General features: G+C 39.2%; 1 protein-coding gene across 4 annotated transcripts in view; it reads left to right on the top strand.

Annotated features, from left to right (window-relative positions):
- The window catches only part of MYO16 (myosin XVI), a 505,283-nt gene that overhangs the window by 246,079 nt on the left and 239,037 nt on the right, over positions 1-20,167 (top strand). For all 4 annotated transcript variants that reach the window (XM_084879972.1, XM_084879970.1, XM_084879971.1 and 1 more), the window contains exon 16: positions 1,700-1,847. In XM_084879972.1, coding sequence (XP_084736098.1) covers positions 1,700-1,847 — 148 coding nt within the window. The remainder of the gene's footprint in view (positions 1-1,699; positions 1,848-20,167) is intronic.

The following is a 20,167-nucleotide window of genomic DNA, read 5'->3' as shown; positions in this document are numbered from 1 at the left end:
AGTAGGGAGTGTGCAAGAGGCAATTGATCAGTGATTCTCTCTCATCGATGTTTCTAACTCTCTATCCCTTTCTCTTCCTCTCTGTAAAAAAAAAAAAAAATCAATAAAATATATTTTGAAAAAGAAGAACTTAGAGTTAATGATCATTAATAATGAAGTCAACAGAAATGGCTAAGTGTGAAAGAGAATATTTGGTTATATTAAAAAATAGTATGCTTCTGGCGATTGGTAATTTAAGGCATGGTGGGACTTTTGGGAACAGGTCATGGTTTATAATGAGGTGAATGGGTCAGGGAGAGAGTTGGTGCTAGAAGTCAAAAAGGCAATGAAGGCAGGCATGTGTTTTTCTCGAAGGAGAGGGAAGTTTATATTCTCTGTTTTATATCATATTGAACACAGATTGGAGCTCTATAAAATACTTGCCTGCATATAAAATCTGCAAACATATATCTTTTATCCTACCAAAACCTTTTGAGAAACATATAGTCTCATGTAGATTACTGAAAAGATGCAGAGTGACAAGTATATATCTAGTCAAGAATATTTCTGACATAAAAGGTCTCAAATGGAAATTTGAATTTTTGGGTTATTTTATGTTGTTTTGTTTTTTTTTTCCATCTAAAAGCTCCTTTAAGATACATATTTTTAAAAATGCTACTGATCAGACTCCTGCTAATCCACAGCAATTTTACTCACTGCTGGAGATGTGCTAACTAGGATGATTAGTAATTATACTGGTTTTGAATTTAGATGAATTGGTATTGAAACCACTCTTTGATGTGGAATTTGATTAGATTTGAATGATGCTTCAAATTAAGCCTATGTGTTGGTTGGGACAAATGGGTATAAGGTCAACCCTTTCTCAGAGTCTAAAAGCATGATGGTCAGAAAGTCACCACTCAGCCCCCCCCATTCTCACTCGATATTTCTTTAATTAATGAGTAGACAATAACAGAAGGGAACAACTACAGCAGCTTATTTCCTGTGTGTATAGATTTTTAAAAAAATATTCTCTCGATCCGCTAATTACTATGTGGTTAATATTATTAACATTAAATGAAAAATGTTTCCAACAAATACTATAGTTAGGAAGGCAACAAAGAGGAGAAAATTTAATAATTTAGATCTCATTTTGAAATTGCCAGTTACCTGACTAAATATACATGGAAATGGAAAAGAAACTACACCACCTCATCCCAATTTTAGACTCATGGATTATAGGGGTATTTTAAAGCATCTTTCTTTATATACTTTGGCAACTGTCTAATGTTAATTTTCTTAATAGTGTTTATTAATTTTGAGATAAAAAACACTGATAATCATTCTGTCTGGCTAAATTGACCACTTACAATGTTTACAAGAGGCACAGCACTATAATAGTATTGATAGTTGCATTTGTTCGAGTAGACTTGTTGTATACAACCAAAGTTCCACACTAATGCAAGATGTTAATAATAGGGGAAACAATATGTTGGAGAGGGAAGAGAGAGGGCATATTGAAACTCTCACAATTTTCTGCTTAATTTTTCTGACCCTAAAAAAATTCCTCTAAGAATGAAGTCTATTAACAGTGTTTAGAAAAGGTCTGTGTTTGAAAAGATGTTGTGTTATTATCTTTGCAGTTAACTCATATGTGTAAATTTATGGAAATGAAACTAATAATGCCATTTAACAGAACCACTTCTGTTTTCTTAACCAGCCAGAATTTATACATATATGCTAGAGAAATCCAGACTCATTTCACAACCCCTTGGCCAGAGCAACTTTCTCATTTTCCACTTCTTGATGGATGGGTTATCTGCTGAGGAGAAATATGGACTTCACCTTAATAATTTATGTGCACATCGGTGAGTGACTGTCTTCTCCACCTAGTAGTTCTGCTTTCAAATTTTATTTGCATTTTAGCAATCTGAAATTTTTTTTTTCAGAGAGTAAATGTGACTAAAAACAATTAATTGGATACTGTTATGTTAGGGCCATCTGTGTAACAAAGTATAATCATTTATTGCTTGTTTAGGTGAAGTTTTGGGTATGTGTATTAACTAATGTTTCTATTATCCTAGTTTTTGGAGAAGAATTTAAAAAAATGTGTAGATATGGAACTTTTATGTTCTTTTGGGTATTTTAGATATAACATTAGTTATGCATTCTTTAATTTTGGTAGTCTTTTGAAAGAATGGGAAATATTTTGGGGGCAATTATTATTCATTAATAACAGATGAGGTTACATAATGGTTTAAGACAAACAACACATAGACTCGGAGGTTGATTTTCTGCACTGGTGGCAGAAAGCATTTGTTACAATGAGGATGCATGGGTCATAGGTTGGTGATGGAAGTGAGGGGTCATAAAGATACAGGAAGCAGACCGATGTCTTTGCAACGTGTGCATTGCCACTCCTGCATGATCCGAGTGGTCTCCCCAGAAGGGTTGGTCCAGGTTTTAAGCAGGATGAGAACGAAATAATCAGGAGAGTAAATGCCATTCCGAAGTGGGTGGGAGAAGGGAGAAAGAGGGAGCCGATGTGCTGATCCAAACTCACTAGTGAACTGGCACATGGCATGGAAGAACTAGATTCTGATTGAGATAAGGAGTAATTGCCCCTATCTGTGAATATCCGATTCATAATTAGTAGGACATTTGTTTGTGGGTTTGAGATGAATAGTGTGAATTTTCACAATTTTGTGAGAAGTTCTATGAGAAAACTTAAAGAATGCCCGGGGAGGAGGAGCAGGGCCTGAGGACTAGTTGTGCTGTTTTTGAGATTTGAAGGTGAAGACTTTGAGTAGACAGTGAAATGGAGAAGCCAAGTGCCAGCTGGAGTGAGAGGGGTTTTTCAGGGTGATGGGGCTGAGCTATGGTACAAAGTCCACCTCGGTCATTGCTATTGGGTTGAATGATGGTGGGCCATCAAGCCAGGGGGAGAGAATGAATGTGCTGTGTCCTAATTCACTGAGACACTGTTAATCACACTCACTCAGCTTCACACATATTACACCGATGTAATCACACATTTTACATCCAGCAGTGTAGATACAGTTTGTCACTGCGAGTAGAAGAAGTCCAGAAGGTAAGGCCTTGTCAAAATTGTATCTTATTTAAAGCCATAGACTCTTTTGGGGGTATACTGTCTCCCCAAAAACAGATTTAGAAGAGCAAGAAAATATTATAAATATAATATTGAAGCATAATATCCTGCAGTTTAGTGACTTGTAAAAAAAAAAATAGAGATTCTAAGGCCTGGGGCATTAGAAATGGCTTTATCCAATTCCCACTCTTCATAAAAGAGGAAATCAAATCCTAGTCCCAAGTAGGCTTGTGCTGAAATGAATATCTTCTACAGCAGCAGTATGAAAAAAGCCTCTTACCTGGAATCAACTTTTGTTATTTCTACTCTGTCTCTAATGGGACATGTCCCTGGGAGGAAAAGCCTCAGACCCCAGTGTAGATATGGAACCATCTGTTAGCTGCTTAGGGGTAGGCTGTGAGGAAGAACAGTCAGGGGTTCCTGTGTTCCTGACCTTTCTTATAAGCAAAACTCAAAGCTCGGAGCACATCACCAGTGTAGCGTGTGCGACTGGCGTGTTTATGTGTGTGCGCGTGCACGGGTGTGTGCTTGGCGGTATGGGCATACGGCGCTGAAGGAAAAAAAAGGCAGTCATCTAATCTGCCATTCAAAGAAACCATTTAACTTCTTGGCCTGTGGTTTGGACCGGTCTTTTGAAGGAAGTGAATGTGTGGGAGAAAACAAGCATCTCTTTATGGAGCGCCAGTTCTAACATCCATTTCTCTTTGCAAAAAGAGAGAGTTTGGAATCACTTGGGCTATTTAGAAAGTCAAACAGTCAGGGGTTGCTTTGTGAGAAGCTCCAACAGGAAAGAACTTGGCAAAATAATGAATAATTCAATTCCCTCGAACAAAGAGGTTATTTTATTAAAATGTATTATACATGTCTAATGGGCATAAAACAACATTCCTTAATACAAATATGCACCACCACGCCAGATTCATAAAAGTATCAGCTGGAACATTTGAACAATGAGAATTCCGGAGACAAATTATTATTTAATAAGAAAGCAAGTTATTTTGCAAATTTATAATACTCTTGCCAATCACAGTATTTGTATGTTTTATGTCAAGTGGATCTTCTCACAGTTACACTATTGGTGTATCTTCTCACCATTCAGTGCTATTAATGTTCATTTGAGCAGCTTGATCTGAGGTCTCATCTTTTGTTTAGTAATGATGTACATGAAGTACCATAATTTAGAAAATTGTTTGGCTTGTTCACAGTATAAAAGTGAACTTGCCACCTTTCTAACCTTTCACAAATTGATGATCCCTCCTGAGTCTTCTTAAAACAGTACACAAAGGTAAAGTGTATCGTCATATATATATATATATATATATATATATATATATATATATATATATATATCTCCACACATATACATCTAAATACCTACACATGTGTGTTATATAAACACTATTATTGAGTGCTATCCATTTCACTTCTACTAATCTGATGTTCTTTAAAAAGATGTCCACATATATTGTATATTATATAGATCCAACCAGCCCCTACATTACCATCTGCAAGTCCTTTGCTTACTCAGTACTCATTCCACAGTGCATCTTGTTGTGAAATTTTGTTACTCTATCTTGAGTCTTAAACAGTACAAAAACTGAAACTTCACTTTCTTCAAATGCATCTTTTCTCTTATTTATTAAAATAAACTCATTACCTCCATGAAAGGAACGTGTAACAGTAACTGTGATCTGAAGATACTACTCATTTATCACATGTTCTTATGTGATTAGAACTCCAGAGGAGAAAGAAAAAAAAAAAAAAGCAACGGTGTTTTAATTGATGCTTTCTAAGTAAAGCTGGAGGTTTTGTAACTTTGAGTCTGTTTTTGGAAGTAAAACTTTTCAAAGTATGACATGAAAATTTATGGGGCTTTACTTCTGTCCTATTTTACCTGAAAATGCTATTCTGTTTTTAAAAATTGGGACAATATCTGGAAAAAGCAGAAAACACTGTTCCATTCTAGAATATAGATAGTACAGGTATAGCCATCAGCTCCTATAGCTTAACTGCATGCAAACAAAATTTAAGTACTATGCACGGAATCTTTCTATACAGATTGTTAAAACCAGAGGGGAAAGTCCCTCAGTGTTTAACATTGAGCCATGGCAATAAGATTGCACTTATCTAGAATTTCCACTAGATGGTGAGCTCCCCTCAAAGACAGACAGAAGCAAAGGGGGGTGGGGGGGTGGGGGGGAGGGAATGAAAGCTCCTTTCTAATGGTTTCTCTTTTATTTATTATTCTTTCTGTGATTTACTTTTATTTTTACATGGCTTTTTAACATGCATTTCAAATTCTATTTCAATGATTGTACAGAATGATAACATTACATCTGAGGAATAAATGCCGTTTATGTTTGTGGGGACGGAAAGACAGTTATAAATAGTAATGAATTGCTTATTGCCAGCCCCCTTTAAAGAGCTTTTTATGGGTTTAGTCCCAGAACACTGGGCTCCAGAATCTGATGAAGTTATTCCTAATCTCCCTTCGTATTGAAATGATGGGAATGACATAACATTTCAGCAAAGGTCAGATTTTGAATCATACACTCAGCGCGAGCAATTGTTTGACTCAGAGCGTGTGACCTGTTTCTAACCTTGTGTGCTCGTGAGAGGAAACTCTGACTCACTCAGCACTCGAACATGTGACTGCTGCCCGGGAGTACACCTGCCACAGTGTGCGGCAGCAGTGAACTCTCAGCGAAAGTTCATTTTTGGCTGCGGGGTTCTTATTCACGTGGAACTGAACCTGAGGAAGTGGCACATGATTTTTTTTTTTTAAAGTAGGGGTAAACTTAAGTATTATTTGAGGGTGCTTCTTCATGATTTTGTGATATAATAACAGAGTTGACTGGCCACACATTTTAGACAAGCCCAGCTTGAAGACAAAGGTTCAAGACAGGAGGTATTATCATCTACGTCTAATTGACTCTATTGGTTATTTAAATGATGATCACAATTTAAGATAGATAACTTAGGGAACACTCAGCATAAGCCAGATGCTGTCTTAGTGCTCATCACCTGTGTCTGGTAACTAAGCAGAGGGTGCATCCCTGTGTCTGCATCAGATAGACCAGGATGTGAGTGAGGATGGAGAGTCACCCTGGAGCCAGGTTTGAATCCAGGTCCTGCTGACTCAACCTCAACCCTGCATTGCTCTGCAGCAATGTTGTTACTCAGAAAACAGCAGCCACTGCCTTTGCATTCTTGTGTCAAGGCTATATATATATTTTTTAAAGAAAATGGAAGGGAAAACACAAGGTCAACAACTGTGCTTAAAGAAATTTAAAATTGGTTAAGCAAAAGTGACTTAGCACATTCTGGAGTTGTCATCTCTACCATAAACATCAATTCTGGGTCGTTTCTTTATTTGAAACCACAAGAGCTTGCATTTCTCCAGCTGGAGGTTATAATACCGAAAATTATGGAAAGGGTGGAATCATCTCGGTCAATGGATAGGTAAATTTCACATGTGAAAAGCCAACAGGAAGGAGTCAGGGTCGGTGGCTTTTGTACTTCCTTCCATTCTTGAATTACATGCACCGGGTGGTCAAGCAGCATGTCTGCCTTCAGTTAGGAAAATAGAAAGTCACTCAGGGGAGAGTGAAATGCTGAGTATTGCTTTCTCAGTCAGTCAAAGAGATATAATAACACATTTTAAGGTTTATATGAGTGAGTCTTCATGAATTTAAAGTGCCCATTGAACAACCCCTATTCAAAGTGTTCTGAAAACCAATTTTAACTCATATTTGATTTTTTCTTTTTTAAGTAACACAACCTGAACTCATTTGGGGCAAAATATAGACTTGTATTGATATGGGTATTTTATAATCTTTCTATATCTCACTTATTGAGAATATCCATATGCTTTTCCCGGAATTAAAATTTTAAAAAGCTTCATTAGGGGATACTGCCCAGCCCCACAAGATATAAACATTACCCTAATTTTCAAAACCCTCCAAATTTCTGAATAACAGAGCATCTTTATCTCCAAAAGTCTAGGATAAGGGCTGTGGCTTGCATAATCTAGTTTATGTGGGTCTGAAAACATGGAAGTTGTTATATTTCAAAGTGAAGACACATCCCACCCCAAGACCACAAGGCAAATGCTCACTCCCCGTGTGCTTCCCTGTCTGAGCAGGACCCTTCCACTTCAACACTCTCTCTCCCGTCCTCCCTTTTAATCTCTCTGTCTTCCTCGGTCTCTCTACCTTTGAAATTGTTTCTTCTTTATAAATAAGAAGTATTTATACTGTATTGTACATTGTGAATAACTGGCATGGATTTAGAGAGCAATCCTTTGCCAGTGTGGTGCTGCCTTTTGTAAATGGAGGTGTGGCTCTCAAAAACTCATGAAGCTTGTTGAGAAAGGCCACAGTCTTCTCAAGTGTTTGGTGACTTCACTGCCATTTTAGAGGGACTTGGTCACAGCTCCATTAGTGTGTGTGTGTGTGTGTGTGTGTGTGTGTGAGTGTGTGTGCATGAGTGTCTGTGTGTATATGTGTGTGCACATGTGTATGAGAGTATGTGTATGAGTGCGTGCGTGTGTGTGTGCATGAGTGTGTGTGTGTGTGTGTGTGTGTGTGTGTGTGTTTGAGAATTTGTCTCCTGTGACTATAGAACAAACAATATCCCACACTTGGGTGTAACCCTCTGCTAGTCATGTCCACTCTTGTGTGTCCTGTCAAGGCTGTTGCTAGCATTTCCTTTTCTCTTTCTAGTCCCACTCACCAGCCTCTTCCTCCCCTTGCACTTGGTAGCCCCCCCACTACTGTGTTCACCAAGCCTTCCTCTGGGTCAAGAATGGAGTGACCTTCTCCCTGTGACAGTCCTATCATTGGTGTCATCTTCAGAGCCTGGTGAGCCATGACCCATTGTCCCAGCTCACATCTACACCAGCTTAACTATGTCTTCTTCCTGACTCAGTGGCCATTCCTCTTTTTTCTTGAATATAACACAAAAATATCTGTTATCGGTGCTTTCCATATGCACTTTCCCTAGTGGTCTCCCACGTTTTCTTTGCACTTCACAGAAAGTATAGGCTAGACATGGCACAGGGGAAGATAAAATGCTGTTCTCCTATGGCTATAACCACATTGCCCAAATCCACATATATGAATTGCTGTTCGCAAAATGGGGCCTGTGTAGCTTATGAAGTCAAGTCCCACACTTGAGGGCACCTGAGAGGATTGTATCCTCAGTATGGGATGACTTTTGAATTTCATGAAAATTCAATGATAAACATGTGTGAACTGCTAAACACAGTGTGCTCATTATCTAAAAGCAAACAGTTTAGATCAGGACACTTCTCACGCTGTCTGGGTATTTGGGGAAATTATGCAACTTCTCTGTGCCTCCCTTTGCTCCTTGGTGAAGCAGGGCCAACCTCACAGCACTGTGATGAGTGAGGACCACGTGGGCTGCCATGTGAACCCTTAGAGAAGCATGGGCCCCAGTGAGTGCTCAGAAGGACCAGCTAGTATTGTTACAGCAGGCCCTTTCCCGCTGAAGCCATGGGAAAATAACTGAAGTAATAGCTGCTTATGCAAGAAGATTATGAGTTCACATCACAACTTTAGTTCACGTAGAACAAGCATGTAAAACTCAAAGGCTAACTCAGGCCAAATAAATGAGGCTTGCGGCCTGTGGCCTGCAAGGTTGACATGCTTGATGTAGAAGAATTGGAATCTCAGGCAGTCTTTCTCCCAGTTTTTGCTTCCACCTCAGCACTGCTCTGCCCAGGCACATTGCTGAACTTTGTTGTGTATCTAGTCTGAACTTTGATTCTCATGTTATTGTGATGAATTACTTATTTGAGTTATTTAAATTTAGTTGGATTTTTTTTTTTGCGGGGGGGGGGGGGGGCAAAAATCAATATAGCCTTTTTGATGAAGTGAGAGCGATTGAGAGTAGATATGGAAAAGACAACGGCCTGGGTGATGGGCAGCAGGTGGTGCAAATGTCTTGAGAAGTCTCAGACTGGTCTCTCATCGGCCCCCTGGCTCAGCTTCTCTGTGCTTCTTCTTACCGAACAAGAACCGAGTGTTGTTACTGAGATTCAAAGAAAAGTACAACCTTAGGCAGAGCATGAGCACTTCTGGAAAACTTCCTGTCTCACATTTTTCCCGTGGGAAAGAAAATCAATTCAGATGCTTCAAATGCTTTGTTTTTCTGCACCAGCTAGAGTAAAAAAAATGCAGAAAGTCTAGAAAACCTGCACCTATTTAATCACAAGACATGGTGATCTCCATAGGATTTTGAAATGCATGATTGGTTACCGATCATCTATCTCTTCAAATGGATCCGGTCAGGTTCAAATCAGACACGCATGTGGATTTTTCAGGGTGAGTTTGGAAACTGATAACATGACATGGATATTTATGTAGGATCCTGTGATAAAATGTGTGCATTTATGTGTGTGCCCACAACTCTACAGTTTATACAGTAATAAGAATGAGCACTTTGAAGCTATTTCTGTTCTTGTAAATCCACAGCCAATTTGAACACATGCTGGAAGTAATAGTTAAAACCATAATAACCGACATTTGTTCAGCCCTGGGTTAATGAAGGGAGCTGAGCTAAGAACTTGACAGACATTGTCTCACTGTGTCCACAGCCCAGCCTGACACAGGCAGGGGATGATTCTTTCCTCAGTCACTTCCTCAGTCACTTCCCAAGAGCGGAGGAGCCACAGCCTCATCCAGAGCTTTCTGAAACACCTTGCGGTTCTGCCTCTCAAACTCTGACTTCTCAATAGCAAGTGAAACATTTTGTGGACAATATTTGAAAAGGAGCCACAAAAGGACTGCCATACTTGGACAGGCTGGAGCCCCTGCGAGCACAGAACACAGTGGCTGGTCTCCTGTCCTGATCCTGTCCCCGGCTGCCAGGATGCTGGTTGTCCACAGAATACTGGGAGAGTCAGAGGCAGGAAGAGTGAAGAGTTGCAGGAACACAGTGAGGAGAGCTTGGCTACTGGCTCACAGTCTCTGACTCTAGGAGAACTATTTCAGAGAAATGGGTCTGTTGCAGCTAATGTGGGGGATTGAGGCAAAGAGAGCTCTTCATTAGTGGGTAGCTGAGGGTTATGGGGTCTCATTTCCAGAGTGATGCTTGCTTGGATATGAAGAGTAGCGCAGGAAATAGAAACTTGAACTCTGGCCCTACTGAGTAGACCTTACCTGGGCCCTCAGCCTCATCCCTTTAACTTCCCCAAATAAATGTCCCTTCCCCACAAGTGCCCCTCCCTCCTCTGCCTTCTGAATTCTCACTCTTTCTTGTGGACTCTCAGAAATCAGGCCCAGCACTTTGACCTCCTTTGCGTTTTGGTTGCTTATGGGATTCTGCCACACCAGATTTCCCGCCCACCTCATCATCTATGCATATGCAGAGACTTTATATTTCACATGGATTCCTCCCACACCAGATCTTTCTTAGCCAGCCGTTATGTGCATTCTGTGATCTCAGAGCCTAGGTCTGGGCATTGGTGCCCAAGGGGTTGCATTTCATTTGTTAGCTTTGTCTGTTCTGACACCTAGTGTCTTTTGTTATTGAACTCTGGGCTCTATGAAGCTTCCTCACAGCATCTCAGGTTTCCCCCATCATTTACGGCCTTGGTTGCCTCAAGAGGAATTAACTCAGTAGAACATTTGAGTGCTGGAACTAATACATGAGGCCAATTCTTATATGAAGATATATTTATGGCCTTATAAGCACTTGGCCATCTAACAGAAATCTCTAACTGAACATGTCCTAGTTTGATGAACCTCCAACCCTACCCAAACCTCCATCCTCTACTGGCCACTCCAGGCTTCCAGAACCCCAGATTCAAATCCCATGGAGTATCATGGACACCTTTCTTTTCACAACCACAGTCAACTCATGAAGTTGGTTCTACTTCTCACTCTCTGCAATCACCCAGGGTGACTCACTCATGTGCCTTGCTGGGATTACGGTATTCATCTTCACAGGTCACCCTTGTCCCCTGTAAGGAACCAACCCTCAAGCTAACAGTCAACAGAACTATTCTTTGAAGTACTCTTCTGATGATGCCACTGTCTTTCCTCATTTCTCTGAGACCCACCAGTGGCTTCCAAAGTCTGTATGATTGTGTCCCTCTCAGTGCAAACCTTCTTCCCAGTCTCCCTGTGTACCCCATTAGCCAACCTGGCCTCCTTATCATGCCTTGAGCTCCCTGGGCATAGTACCACCCTAGGTTTTCTCTAACTGGTCCCTCTTCCTGTAATGTCCTTCCTCCAGATGCCACAGTGGCTACTTTCCGTATTTCTTCAAGATTTTGCTGACATCTCCTCTTCTCAGTGAGCCCCTGATAGGACTGCCACCTGAATAGAACCCTGTCCTCCTAAACTCTTTTACATGCTCTGCCTGCTTTTCTTCATAGCACTCAGCTCCTTGACATAATTTACTCTTTTATGATACTTTCTGTGCCTTGTCTCTGCCCCTACGTGACTGTAAGCTCCACTAGGGTGTGGATGTTTGTCTGAATCATTGATTAGTTGAAAGTGGCTGGGATAATTCTTGGCACAGAATAGGTTCTGAGTAAATACGTGTTGATTGTGGACTATGTGAAAGTATCGGTTTACCTAATGCCATTGAGAATGTCTTATTCTTATCCCCCCAAGTATTGCTTTTGCTTAAGATAAATTATTTTTTAAAAATAATGGCATGAATTTTCATGTTTAGGTTATTATTCTCTCTAACCTGTGGCTTTCCAGCACTACTGAGGGGTTTTGTTTTCATATTAGTTAGTTTTGTCTGTTCTGACACTGACATCTCTTTTGCTAGTGAGCTCTTTCAGCTCTATGAAACTTCCTACAGAACCTTAAAGGAAGAAAGTTTCCTTTTATCATCAGTGTGGGGTCATAGAGTCAAAACTATATATTAAAATATACCATATAATCTTTGTGTATATATACACATATTAAAAATTCATTCAAGCTGAAACCAGTTTGGCTCAATGGATAGAGCATCGGCTTGGGGACTGAGAGGTCCCAGGTTCGATTCCAGTCAAGGGCATGTACCTTGGTTGCGGGCATATCCCCGGTAGGCGGTGTGCAAGAGGCAGCTGATCGATGACTCTCTCTCATCGATGTTTCTAACTCTCTATCTCTCTCCCTTCCTTTCTGTACAAAATCAATAAAAATATATTTTAAAAAAATTAAAAAAAAAATTCATTCAAATAGGATGTTTGGCTCCATCAACCTGTCCAGCCGGACACCACAGATAAGATGTGTCATGAGATTTCATAGCCATGCAAGCTGAGTCTAAGATGCTATAAACTAGTGGAGTTTGTCTCCTTCATTATGTGACTCCTTCCAGTCACAGGAATCTAAACAGAGCTCCAAAAACACCACAGAGCCCAGCCCACACGTTTCTGAGTCATGGGGAAAGTCATTAATTGTGCTTCCACCCTCTGCTCCACAAATATCTTCCTCTCGGCAAGTGCAAACTGCTGAATGATCATGACTAATAAAGTGCTTCAAAGAGTCACTCTCACCCCCTGTAGTCTGAAGGATCGATGATGCTTGAACTTCAATAGAAAGAAATTTTCTTTATTTAAGTCAGTTATAATCTTATCAGAATCACCTGGAATCAGAGTTAGTAGTGTATTGCTCTCAAACTTTCTTCATGTAAGGGGTTTTATGTGCTGCATTTTCCCATTGCTTTAGAGCTCTGTTTCACGGAGCTCGGTTAGTGCCATGTCACACAAATGCAGTCAGTGGGAATTGCATTGTTGTGTGTCAGGCTCTCTTCAAGAACATGGCGTAGCATGCCAACACGCTTATGATTTCACACCTTCTGCTGTAGATGAAGGCCAGGGGATTTTGTTCAACTGCTCAAGTCTGTTTTAAGATGTTTGTTAGACCCTTAGGTATTTTGCTTATTTTTTTTCATATGAATTCCTACCAACCAATAAGTGATTTATGAATTTTGTTGCTCTGAATGTGACATCGTTTTTCTTAATTGTTTCATGGGGTCCAATGAAAATTATTTTGAGCCTACAAAGGATTGCACTTGTCTTTCCACCAAAGTGGCTTGTGTTCATTGGTTCCTTTGATCTCCAGCCATTGTGTTGTTCAGAATTAGTAAACAGCATCGTTTAACACAGTGATCTAAACATCAGCTAAGGCATCCCTGAGTTTAAAGACATTTGATAAATTATCCTGAAATGGCATCACTCTGGTTAGTACCAACTTTCCTGTAGCATCTTTTAAGATGCTTGACTCACCAAGTCTTCCCTGCCTCAATAAATGCATCTGGACTCACACCAAAGCCTAGCATGTTATCCTTAACTCTCCTTCCCAGACCATAGACAAGTTCTGTTGGCTAGGCCTCCTACTTATACAACACATTTGGTTACCTCTCCCCACATCCCTGCACAGCCTCATTATTGGCTGCCATCATCGCTTACCTCTATTATTCAAGCCTTTCTTTTGGGCTTCCTAACATTGACTGGCCCCACCAATAGCCACAGCCCACTCTGTAGTAAAGGTTCTCTTTCTAATGTAAAAGTCAATTTTAATCATTGCTCAATCCTCCTTAAAGCCTCCAGCATTTTTACCTGGAGCACAGGACAGACTTCCATCTCTGGCTTTGTTCATGGGCTTCTGGTTCACTCCCTTGTTCTGACACCCACCACTCAAGCAAGACACCTGCTCAGAGGGCTCATCCTCCAGTCCTCATTCTCACCACCCTGGCCGCCACTTAAGCATCACATGCTCACATAGCTCTTGCAACATGAAATGGATGGAGGGGTTCTGAGCAGGGAAGACAGGAATTTAGAAGACCAGCCATCTAAGAGGCTGCAAGAAACTAATTTGAGACACATATCTTCACTAATGTTTCTCTCACCACTTCAAAAGTTGCTATTATCGCCGAAACCAGTTTGGCTCAGTGGATAGAGTGTTGGCCTTTGGACTGAAAAGGTCCCAGGTTCTATTCAGGTCAAGGGTGTGTACTTTGGTTGTGGACACATCCTCAGTGGGGGGGGGGGGGGTGGTGGTGCAGGAGGCAGCTGATCGATGTCTCTCTCTCATCCAGGTTTCTAACTCTCTATCCCTCTACATTCTTCTCTGTAAAAAATCGATAATTTTTTTTAAAGTTTCTATTATCTACTGCATCCTAGAAACAGTGGTCTTTTCTGGGATACAAAAATAAGAGATGGTCACCTCTGTGACCATCAAAGTGTTAAAAATCTAAGCAATCTGCATGTAGCCATCAATGCCACAATGTGAGAAATGTCCCAAAACATCCCACAGAGGGGCGCCAGGGAGCACTACAGGATGCTTTGTGCCAGGCTGTAGAAGGAATATGAAGTAGAGGCTGTGAGCAGAGAGATGGACACAGTGAGGCTATCGTGGGTGAAGTCACGGGTCATGGAGAGAAGCAGAAACTGCTGAATCTAACAGTCCGTTGAAGAGAAACAGGAGTGGTGTTTTCTAATGCAACTTTTAGAGAGAAATATGAGCAATGTCACAAATGAATACTCGCCAGTTATGGGCTCACTCCATATTGGCTCTTTCCTTACCTGAAGAATACTCCCTTCACACCGACAAATGCTAATAAATTGCATCCAACTCATAATCAGTTCACCTTTTAAATTGCTGGTGCTATATAATATAAAAATGTAACATACTCCAGAAATAACTTATTGTAGTTCTTTTTTTAAAAATATATTTTTATTGATTTTGTATAGCTAGAAGGGAGAGAGATAGAGAGTTAGAAACATCGATGAGAGAGAGTCATCAATCAGCTGCCTCTTGCACACCCCCTACTGGAGATATGCCTGCAACCAAGGTACATGCCCTTGACTGGAATCGAACCTGGGACCCTTCAGTCCCCAAGCCGACCCTCTATCCATTGAGCCAAACCGGTTTCGACAGATTGTAGTTCTTTTTAGATTACAAGCATTTTGTTGGGGGCTAAGACTACTAAGATGTAAAATGACCTGTGGCTGACTTTCCAGAGTCCTAGTGTGAAAGAGACCCGTAAATAAACCTTAGAACGTGATACTAATGAGAGCCACCTGTGGATCTCAGCCAAGAAACACATCTCAGACAGTGTGATGCTCTAGTGATCGGAGCAAGCATTCACCAAATAAAGAAAATGCCCTGGATAGAGATAAAACCCAACTAAAGGACACCCAGGGAAAATGCGTGTGTTGTGTCCAAATGCCAATGATTGTCCCAAGTGAGGAGTAGTAAATAATGAATTATATTTGCACTTTAGCATCTCTTCTCCCGTAAGTCTTCCCCCACACAAGAGCAAGAGTGATTTCCAGTATCCCTTGGGGAGGGTGAAACCGACTGATGCCTGCCACTTCCCGGAGATGCTGCTATAAGTGGTCTAGGGCGCAGCCTGGGCATTAGCCTCGCCACCACGGGACTCTAGTGAGCTCTAATGAGAACCACTATCTCAGGTAAATCACGAGCTGTGGTTCTTCAGGTGCCCACCTTCCAAAGGTTACCTGTGAAACCCAAATTAAATTTATTTTGTTGAATATATGATCAAATGAGACCATCCGACCTGGAAATGTATTTATATTTTACCAGATTTTAAAAAATTTTGCAGATCATGCTTTGAGGAAGGTAAAGTCAGATATCCCGCTATGTGAAAACAAACGTAAAGGGCGGACTTGACATTGTCATGTCAGGGAAGTTTTGATCCCTTTTCGGAAATGCAAACCAAATTCCATTCTCACAACAACCTCACAAGGTGGGCCTTTCCTGCCATCTCTACTGAGAATGGACAATATACAGACAAACAGAAGCTCTGGGATGTCCAAAGCCAGGACATCAGTCACACCCGGAGCCCGAGCTGGCACACTCTCCATGCTGCCCCATCTTGCCAGACACATTTTCAGTAAAATTGCCAGGAACTGCTTAGGCAGGGCTCTGATGGAAACGTCTCTGTGAGAGTTCTAGAACTTTCTTTCTCCCCGAATCTCTCATTGTGAAGTCCCTACTCCCATCCCAGTCTATATTGCTCAGTTAAGTTGTCAGCAACCCCTCTTTTAAAGAGGTATCCGTATGCTTGCCCTCCAGGCTTCCCTCTCCCCCCAGCCTTAGAGGGGAGGAATGTGAAAGTTAGAGAGATGGGAGAAGCTTGAAAAAGAAAGGAAACGGGTGAATTCCTGAGGCCTTCAGGAAAGAAGTGAGGAGAATGTGGGACCAGCCAGAGGTGAGGAAGGCTCTGAGGATGAAGGGTAGAAAGGCCCATGCAAGTGCCAGACATTTCATCATATAATTTGTCAATAAATGCATTAATATAAAGAATTATTAATAATGTACATATATCATGACATAAATATATCAGGTATGGTACATATAATTTTCTATATAAATGTGATATAAAACATATATTATTACATATAAAATATTCTTATTGAGCATAATATGTTATTAATATATGTAGTCCCAAGTGTTTTATATCTGATCAGCAGTGAGTCACTTACCTAGAAATATGGAAATGTTTGCATTTGGGTAAGTTGATTGGATGTTAACATATAAGAATGACATGATGTATATAAGCAACTAAACATGAATAATTGAAGGGAAGAATGGAGAAGTTTGTTAGGTAAAAGGAGTGGATATGGACAAATTTTGTAGTTTTAAAATTTATGTGAGAGAACACACAAACAAAAGTAATGTAAAATAAAAATTCATAGAAAAGAAGTGGACTGAAGATGTACTTATGTTTTAACCAAAATTACCTAAAATAAAATAGCAAGCAAAGTTATATTATCAAATGACAGTTTTTTATATCAATACCATATTGTCGATGCTTATTGTATACTTGCTTAAAAATTGAGTCTTATATTTTAGCCAGAGAGTAAAGTCTTATACATTGCAAAAATCAGAAATTGAACAGCATATATTATTTTCATAATGCAATAAAACTACAAATTTAATAAAGAATCAAAGACAAACACAAAAAAATCACTAAAAAACTAAATAGTTATCATTGGCAATATGTACAAAGAGTATAACCTAGTAGGTATTGTTGCCACATAAATAAAAATCTTTTGTGTAAATCTGAAATTGTATCTAAAACAAATAAGAGATCAAATTAGAAGAATGTCTAGAGGGAATAGGCTGTTTCCATCCACAAAATGAGCCATGCCCAGGAAATTCCTAAGAATATACTTTGAAACCTTCAAACAACAGAGAACTGTTTAAGCCATTGCAAAAATTAAAGCATGAAGAAAACCCTTTGTTCCCTTTGTTAAGAAGGCAGCCATATACAGGAAAAAAAAAAAACCGTCAGAATTCCAATAAATATATGAAAAGAAGCATGTTCTCACAAGTAATCAAGGAAATGCAAATTGAAAAAATAATCAGATACCATTTTGCAATGACATTTGCAAAAATAACAAAAATCAGAAATAGGAAGAGCTGGGCACCTACACACTGCTGAGCATTCACATTAGTACAAACAATTTGGAGAACAATTTGGCAATATTGAGTAAAGGGAGACATATGGCCACGGCCAGGAAGCTCAGTTCGTTAGAGCATCATCCTGATGCGCCAAGGTTGCAGGTTTAATCTCAGGTCAGGGTACAAGAGGAAGCAACTAATAAATGCATAAATAAGTGGAACAAGAAATTGATATCTATCTATCATATCTCTCTTTCTCTCTCTCTCTCTTCCCCTCTCTCTCTCAAATCAGTAAATAATAAAAAATATTTTAAAAGATGGACATATGCATAACCTTTCATCATAGGTAATTATTACTCCACAGGGGACTATTTGTAATATCTGGACACATTTGTGACCCTCACAACTCCGGGAAGGAGGTGTTACTGACATCTAGTGAGCAAAGACAGAGGGTGCTTCCCGATACCCCACATTCCATAGGATGGCCCCACAGCAAGGAATAGTCACGGTCCTGAGGTCCAGAAACTCTGACTTGGAAAAATCCCCATGTGCATAAATAAATATGTACATGGCTTTCATTGACATATTCTTTAAACGTGCAAGTGAGTGGAAAAGACAATAAATGACTATATTTAAAGAAATGAATGCGTTACTCAGACTGGAGTGGTGGTATTTTAAAATAATTTAAATAAATGAACCTAAAGTATACCTGTTAAGAATAGATTTTAAAAGCTAAAGTTAAGTTAACAAAACACTTTTTCCGATTTATTCATGCAATCTAAATACCATTTATATAACTTTAAGTACACACATTATGTACTTTATAGGTACTTATGTATAACTTGATTTCATTTAAATATAGACTAAACTTATATATAAAAATTTCATCATACTTATTTAATCCGATAAGAAAGGAAATGAATGTGTACCCGTGTTTCCCCGAAAATAAGACATCCTCCGAAAATAAGACCTAGCGCATGGAAAGATAAGACATCCCCTGAAAATAAGGCCTACCGCAACTTTGGGAGAAAAAATTAATATAAGACACTGTCTTATTTTCGGGGAAACAGGGTAGATGGAAATGTTAATTTTATCTGTGAAATTTTTTTGTAAACAATAAAGATCTAAAGTAAATGTATCACAATATTGCTATTTTCATATTTCTGGAAAATGATGTCTCTATGTTCCTCTTTTAAAACTTGAAACATTTCTGTTATTCAAAATATTTTTTAAATTAAAATTTCAGTTTATGTTTATGCTAGCAACACATCAAAAGATATAGTAATAAAATAAAGAATAGGCAATTATCTGACTTGTAGATACAGAGGCATAAATAAAATATTAGCAAATTGAATCTAGCAGTCCATTAAAAGATGATCAATATTAGGGAATTTAAATATTAGTATACATCACATCAATAAGTAAAAAGAGAAAAATCAATCAACCATTTTAAAAGGTGCCAAAACATAAAACAGCCAACTCCAAATCTTTTTTTTTTTATTAGAAGTAAAAGGAGTCTTTCAGAAGACATCATATTTAGTTGTGATATAGTTCCAGGCTCTTTTTAGCCTTGATTCTAAAGTTGGAATCATTACGATAAGAGAAGAATATATAAAGCAATGCCAAAAACATGTCAAGAAGGGTAAGACAAAGTTACATCCCTTATAAATAATATGATTGTCCACCTAGAGAATCCAATAAATTAATGCAAAGAATTCTTTCTAATAGTGTATTTTAGTGAAGTTTTGGTACAAAACAAACATATGTATACGTAAAAAGAACACATATATACCAGAAAGACAGATGGAAGTAGTTCTTTTGAGGATGCTGCTAAAGGATGAAATATCTGTAAATGAGATGACCCAATAAAAGCATTCACAAAGAAGATGCAGTTCCGAGAGCAAGCGTTTTTGACTCATTAGGCTCCAACTGTGAAAACATACACACATATTTACATACACATGTCCTCTTTTATATGAGTAGCTCTGTTTTATCTGTTTTAGATGTTGGAATTCCTTAAGATTCAAATTCAGAGTTTTCATGATGGAAAAATTGCTCTGAGGCATTCTGGTCTACCTAAAAAGTTATTTATCCATCTCTCTGACTTTTCTTTTCAAGCTAAATTCCCACCAAATCTCTGCCCTCCAGAACAGCATGCCTCATGAATGTGCTCAAACATCTCCAGGGAATGAATGAATGATTGAATGAATGCATGCCTTCACACTCTTTTGTGTGGATTCTCCTCTCTACCAAGGAAACATTTTTATTCTAAAAATTCATCTTGTGTACCTCTGTCCTTTGAGGCTTTCCATGACTCCTTCCTCCTTCCTTTGTAGTCACAGGTAATCCCCTTCATCTTCTGAACTCCAGTAGATTCTGGGCATATCTCTACTGTGGATTTCCTCAAGAGATATCTTTTTATTGCATTGCTATTTTTCTCCCAAATGCAAGTATCTTAAGACTGGAGGCCATGACTGAATCAACTTATGTCCTGTCACCATCACTGGCACATAAGGGGGGGTGCAATCAAATGGATGAATAAATAAGTATTGTTATATGGGTGTGCTCTCGTGTGAATAGATTTCTAGTTTTATCACAATGATTCTAGATATGAATTTTATTTATTCAGTTAGAGACTTCCATTTGCAAATCATCAGATGCATTTATTTTACCCAATTTG

This window comes from Pipistrellus hanaki (genome assembly GCF_964339955.1).
Source record: "Pipistrellus hanaki genome assembly, chromosome: 3".
In the NCBI taxonomy this organism is placed as follows: domain Eukaryota; kingdom Metazoa; phylum Chordata; class Mammalia; order Chiroptera; family Vespertilionidae; genus Pipistrellus; species Pipistrellus hanaki.
Note: the sequence above shows the minus strand (reverse complement) of the source record. Positions and strands in the feature narration are given on the sequence as shown.